The sequence below is a fragment of the Haliotis asinina genome, chromosome 9 (genome assembly GCF_037392515.1).
Source record: "Haliotis asinina isolate JCU_RB_2024 chromosome 9, JCU_Hal_asi_v2, whole genome shotgun sequence".
Lineage (NCBI taxonomy): Eukaryota > Metazoa > Mollusca > Gastropoda > Lepetellida > Haliotidae > Haliotis > Haliotis asinina.
Window position 1 is genome coordinate 33,891,507 of NC_090288.1, and position 6,883 is coordinate 33,898,389.

Genomic DNA, 6,883 nt, shown 5'->3' on the forward strand with positions numbered 1-6,883 from the left:
TATCGAGACAAGAGATTCTAGAAAGTATCAATAACCTTAAAGTTAACAAATCCCCGGGAATAGATGATGTAATTCCAGAATTCTTTAAACACTCTGCTGATCTTCTTCTACCGTATTTAGAATTGATTTTTAATCTGATATTAGAAAAAGGGACCTTTCCTACAGCCTGGTCGGTTGGGATAATAGTGCCTATACATAAGCAAGGAAATTTAAATAAAGTAGATAATTACAGAGGAATCACATTGCTGAGCATATTCAGTAAAGTGTTCACATCGATTGTTAACCAAAGACTAATTTTTTGGGGTGAATCAATGGACAAAATAAATGAAGCCCAGGCAGGATTTAGAAAGGGTTACACAACAACCGATAACATGTTTATACTACAGAGTGTGATCCAGAGATATTTGAATACACAGAGTGGTAAGCTATATGCAATGTTTGTTGATTTTTCTAAGGCATTTGATTCTGTCCAAAGACATAAACTTTGGTCATTATTTAACATAAATGGACTTAGCCCCAAAATGAGTAAGTTATTAAGTGATATATATCAAAATGTGAAAGCCTGTGTTAGAAACAACACCGAGGTGTCTGCAACATTCGATGTAAACATTGGAGTTAGGCAAGGCTGCGTACTCAGCCCGTTCCTGTTCTCTTTTTTCATAAACGAGCTAGCGGTACAGATTGGGCGAAATTGCTCACATGGTATCCAGTTGCATCCCGATATGTTCTATCTTTTCCTCTTATTATTTGCAGATGACATTGTTCTCATTTCTAGCACTATAAACGGCCTACAGAAGCAGATAAACGAATTAGAAACCTATTGCCAAAATTATTGTCTAAGTGTAAACATGAATAAAACAAAAATAATTGCATTCAAGAAAGGAGGTAAACTATCGAAAAAGGAAATATGGTATTATAAGGGTAATGTCGTAGAAAGAACTACATCATACAAATACCTTGGAGTATATTTTACAAACATTCTGTCATGGTCGACACACACAAAATACGCATCTGTGCAAGCACGTAAGGCTCTAATCGGTATATTAAGAAACCTGAGAGTATTAGGAGATATAAATCTAGCATCCTTTTTTAGAATATTTGACACCAAAATCAGTCCGATTTTACTTTATGGTGCCGAAATTTGGGGCTTGAAATACTTTGATTGTATAGAAAAAGTTCACTTATTTGCTTGTAAAACATTTCTCGGAGTAAAGATGAGCACACCAGACGTTATGGTATATGGAGAATGTGGCAGGTTTCCCCTCCACATATTCCAGCAAACTAGAGTGATCAAATATTGGATAAAATTATTAAACATGTCATCACACCGTTTACCCAAAAAATGTTATGAAATGATGTTATTGTTGCATGAAAACGGTAAGCAGAACTGGGTATCAGAAGTAAAAAACCTACTCTTCTCAACTGGATTCCATAACCTATGGTATGATCAAAAAGTGTTCGCCCCATCACTGTTTTTAAATACATTCACACAAAGATTAAAAGACATATATCAACAAAAGTGGTTGGGAATTGTTTCATTATCAACAAAGTGTAAGTATTACTCAACACTAAAAACCCACATTTATACTGAAGGTTATCTATCATGTGTAAATGTTAAGAAATTCAGAACAGCATTATCACGTTTTCGTTGCTCATCCCATGATTTATTGATTGAAAAGGGGAGATTTATGAATATAAAAAGAGAAGATAGACTATGTAAATGTTGCACTAACAATGCAATAGAAGACGAATATCATTTCCTTCTTGTCTGTCCAGCATTTGATACACTACGTAGAAAATATATGAAAGAATACTATTTTGTACATCCATCGATTGCCAAATTCTCTTCACTGTTGACGTGTTCAAATGAAAAGGTAATCCAAAATATTGCAATTTTTATTCACAAAGCTATGCTATCCAGACAATTCTTCTATAAATGATATGTATATGGAGTGCGCCCTACAAATGATATAAAGATATGTGTGATATCGAGAAGTGAGTGATTTAGCATGATACTATATTACATTTGCTAAAATGTCATGTATATGATTTGATATGCCATTATATATGATGTACAAGCTGATCTTTGACATATGATATATAGGATATGACGTGAGACGATGATATGATGTATTATGATATGGTATGATACTATTTCCGATGTGAGAACATATATGATACGACATGACATGACATGGTACCATCTGATATCATATGATCTAATATGACGTGATACAGCATTATATGGTATGATATGACTCCATGATATTATACTACTTTATATCATGAGTAGTATGATGTGTGTTTTATACTATAGGCCTGAGGCCTTTCAGTATTGAAATAAATAAACATACAGAGTGTACATAATTAAGAACTTAAGAACTGAATCCTATTGAACACTTATGGGACCACTTGGACACACAAATTAGACTTCGGAGACCTGTTCCACATGATCGTCAAGAGTTGCAACGCGCACTTACAGAAGAATGGCAACGGATACCTAATGACGTCATCAGACGATTGACTACGTCAATGAGGAGACGTATCCGAGCCTGTATTGACGTGGCAGGAGGTCATACACATTACTGACAGTGACCATGCTTCATTGTAATGTGCTACTGACATTTGGTGTAACGAGAGATTTTAACAAAATGTGCTAATTCAACCCTTGTGTGTTTACTGGGCCATTATGGCATAAATGCAAACATAAAAGTTTTCTGTTTTATGTTGAGAATATCATTAAACATCACTGAATCCGATAAAATAATATAAACTGAACTATTTTCGTTTGGCTTTGTTTTATGGGTTGTGAAAGTGTACCTATACTTTCTTTTGCCCGCCAGTTTAGATGATGATAAATATTATTATCCAGTAGGGACCATAGAGAGTTTGGGAGGTGTATTTTAGGAACTGTAGAATCCTATAAATATCTTGGTGTTATGCACGTGCATGCTTGTTTTGAGAATGCTTGTTTCGGGGCCGATTTGCTAAAAATGCAAAACACATAGAGCCTCTTTTATTTTGGCAGACACAGCTAAACTTTTATTTTAAACTGAGGTATATTTTGATCAGAGTGAAATGTACAAGTATCCGGTGCCTCTGAACCAAAGATCGCAAATCATTGCTAGGTACCAGACTGGTATGTCAAGTCGTGCTATTGAAGCACGACTGTTATCTGCCAATGACGTAAGCATTCTGCTTCCGTTGAAGTGAAGGATACACCGAGGTCTGGACGTCCCAGAACAAACAGGGAAACAGGGAAAATCATGCACTGGTACGCCAACCAAGATGAGGCCCAAAGGCTACGTGTACACAGTTGTGACAAGGATGGCACCCGTACAACAGAGTGTCCATCAACACCATCAGACGACACCAAAATTCTGCAGGAGAGCAAGACAATCAATCACACGGCCAATCCTCACAAGACAGCGCCGCTCGCTGGAACCTTCGGACATGGAGAAGGGTGCACCGGAGGAGAGGGTAGGAGTTTGGAGGCCGAAGTCACAGCATATGATAAGAGGAACATTCGAGCTGATGTTCCATTTGGGGGGTGGGTCCGTCATGGTGTGGGGTGTTCTTCCTATGACTGTAAAATTGTTATCATCACAGTTCCCGACACTGAATAGACAGAGGTACCAGAACTTGATCCTGGACAGTGCTGTTGTGTCGCATTTCGATAACCATGCTCTCGCAGTTTTCACTGACGGTGATGCCAGACCACATCGGGCTCGAGGTGTTGTTCATCATCTCCAACACAATGCCACTGAGACACTACCACGGCCGGCCAGAAGTCCAGACGTGAATCCTAATGAGCATTAGTGAACCAGACGTCTTATGACCAGTATGAGATGGCGTGTAGAAAATGTTATCCAGGTGCGAGTCATTTACACCGGATACTGAGTTAGCCAGCCATTGTGGTCCTTACCAGTGTGTTCGACATTAATGAAATAACAACTGTGTTGTTTGTCTGCTGTAACGACTCCGGCAACCATATTTATTTCACCTTATTTTACGGTGATTTTAGCGAACTTTAGTTTGCTACAATTAAACCCTCAATTAGTTCTCAAATTCGGTCTTGTGGTGTCAATTTTCTGACTGAACGCTCACGTGAGGCCATATAAACAGTATAACGTGCTTTTCTAAGCACAGTTTTGATCTTTCAAAAACGTTGTGTCCAGATATTCAAGCTGGCACTGTTTACTATATGTTGGGAACTGACACTTGTGTGACCACTCAGTATTCAGTATCTAAAATGAACCTTTGGAATCAAGTTCGATTCCAGCGGACTTCTACTTACATACATTTGACTGGGAATATAAAATATCGTGTCTTTCATTATGTATTCTTCTTCATGACAATTTAATGCGTGTATGGAATCTGCATAAACATGCATAAAATAATAACACACATAAAACAAATGTTTGACGAACTTACCAAACTGTCAAAGTCTGAGTTCTATCCCTGACGTCGGTATTGCTAAGGGTGTACTTAAGGCAGCTGTTAGGGCCTGTCATGTCGGTGCTGGCGTCCTCAGTCTAACGCAGGTCTGGACCAGTGCAGGAAACAGCAAGTCCCTACAATTCACATATTTCTGTGACGGGAGGATCTACAAAGTTACAACTGAGTCATAATGTGTTAATCGACACTTAACAAACAGTGGAACGCTTGTCGTAAGGGAATGGGTGTCTTTATTTGTTCATCGTGTATTGTTATTGAGTCAATATATGCCGTAGTGCTAGATCAGGTTCAACCGGTAGCCGAAACAACGTGAGGTAGAAGCACAACTGAGCATGCGCAGAATGATATTTGCTATACTGGATGTTTCCTGTACAAGTAACTCACGTTCCGTGTTCAAATAACTCACGTCTCAAGGCCACGTAAACCACGTTCCAAGAACACACAAGCGTATTTGGATGACAGTGGGAGTCATCAGGCAATGTACAAAACATTTTACCAAGATTTTGTCAGACATTTCAACAGATAATTTGCCAAAACTTTTCACAGGATAATTTTCCAGAAATTTCACAAGAAATTTTATCAAGCATTTAATAGGTATGTGACCATTACTTTCGTCAGGCAAACTCTGTCGTAAAGGAATAATATTGATATTGTAAGTAACAAGGTCCATATTTAGCCCAGCTGAAATCACTAAGCAGAAGGGACCTTGTTTTAACGTGTAGTGGTCGCTCTTCACGCCGAAGACCCAGGTTCGATTCCCAACATGAAAAGAATATGCAAGACCCATTTATTGATGCGTTGTGATATTGCTTGAATAAAACCAAACACACTGACCCACTTCTATCTGGTCTGGGGTTCTTGGTCTATCTAGATCTGTGGTGTACTGGTTCCACTTGCTGCGACTATGGGAACTTTCAACCCAGTAGGTGCTGACGAAGTCGCGCACTCGTCTCAGTTATCAATTAGTTAGCCCCAGTAATCAAACTACGCCAGTAACAATAAGCTGGTGTTTACTCGTAAGCAGAGACACCCCTTTCAGTCTGCAGGGTGTCGGGCAAGTCAGCATGGACCACTTCTCAGCGTCCATGTACCTCGGGGGTCAGTGGGTATACTTTGGGGAGGATACCATAAGTACACGTGCACTGTATTCCAGAACATAGAATGACTGGAGACTTGGTAACCGTCTGAAAAGCGGATATATACTGTCATTAAACGGATATTTTACGCATGTCGGAGCATCGATTATTTAGCACATATACCTGTTTGGAATGTAGCAGAATCATGTTCCGAAAAGACTGATGTGAAAATACTACAAAAATATGTTCTTGAATAGAATCCTTACTTAGGTTCATATTCTCTGTATAAAGAAAATAATTATTAAGTGTTTTCCCTCTTGTTTTTCGTGATATTAAGAGTTAACTTTCGGGCATTCACATAGTGAGAATCACTGGATTGTCTGGTTCAGACCCTGTTTGTTTCTAAACAACATCATACAAACACACATCAACAACTGTGACACTATAACAACTTTTTTTATTATAACATCGTAATTCATGAATTGAAATTTCACAATGGTAGACCGATTGCAATGCATCTTGCCAAATTAGAAAAAGGTGTTACTTGTAGTTTTTTTTAACCACTTTTCGAAACGTTTTCGCTGCTGGATGTTGTTTGTTTAATCGGGACAAAAGGCCATTCACTTTGAGCGGACAATACTGTCATGGTCCGCATATGAATATTTCAGAACGCTGTATATTTACATAATTTAAACATAAATTATTTCATGCACACTTGCTTTTATACTTCTGTGAATTTGGAACAAAAAGGGAAACTGTAATTACATTATAATGGGGCATATTCAAAGAACGGTACACATTTTTTAAAAATCTGCAGAGTCAGCACAGATATTGTCATCGTGATTGCCACTGCTACCCGACCCTCACCGTGTTCAATGAGACAACAAAAACTACCCCACCCGTCAACTATTGGCTGGATCAGTGCTATATAAGATGAGCGGTTTCAGGCATCTACCAAGTGCGAGACCAAAACCACCGGTTGGATTCGGTAACCTGCAAAACCTGTTCAAGGTGATTGTCTTGAGTTTTACATAAGGCTACGATGAATAGGTAAGGCATTATCTATATTTTACTTCATGTTTTAGAATTATTTTAATTATTTTATTATGGTTGAGGCAACGATACACGTTCTGTTAAACAACTGAACTCAATAAGTGTCACAAGGATAAAAGATGCTGTGTTTGGGCACACCCGGAACATGGATACGTGGAATATTTTCTCTGGTTAAATATTAGGGGCGAACTGTTAATATCATGGTTACAATTTAAGGATTAAATCAGACAAAATCATTGTTAAATGTTAGCGTTCGTTATTCGGTACAAATCGGGTCCCCTCATGTTCAAATCTTG

The 6,883-nt window shown here is 38.3% G+C and overlaps 1 protein-coding gene across 1 annotated transcript; it reads left to right on the forward strand.

The window, feature by feature from the left end:
- Window positions 1–521: 521 nt before the first annotated feature.
- Window positions 522–2,313, forward strand: LOC137297216 (uncharacterized). Its single transcript, XM_067829228.1, has one exon. It carries the CDS (start codon window positions 522–524, stop codon window positions 1,938–1,940), a length of 1,419 nt encoding a protein of 472 aa, XP_067685329.1. The 3' UTR covers window positions 1,941–2,313.
- Window positions 2,314–6,883: the final 4,570 nt, after the last annotated feature.

Coding starts and splice junctions, on each gene's coding strand:
- LOC137297216 (XM_067829228.1), top strand. CDS start 522: ATGAGTAAGTTATTAAGTGATATATATCAAAATGTGAAAGCCTGTGTT.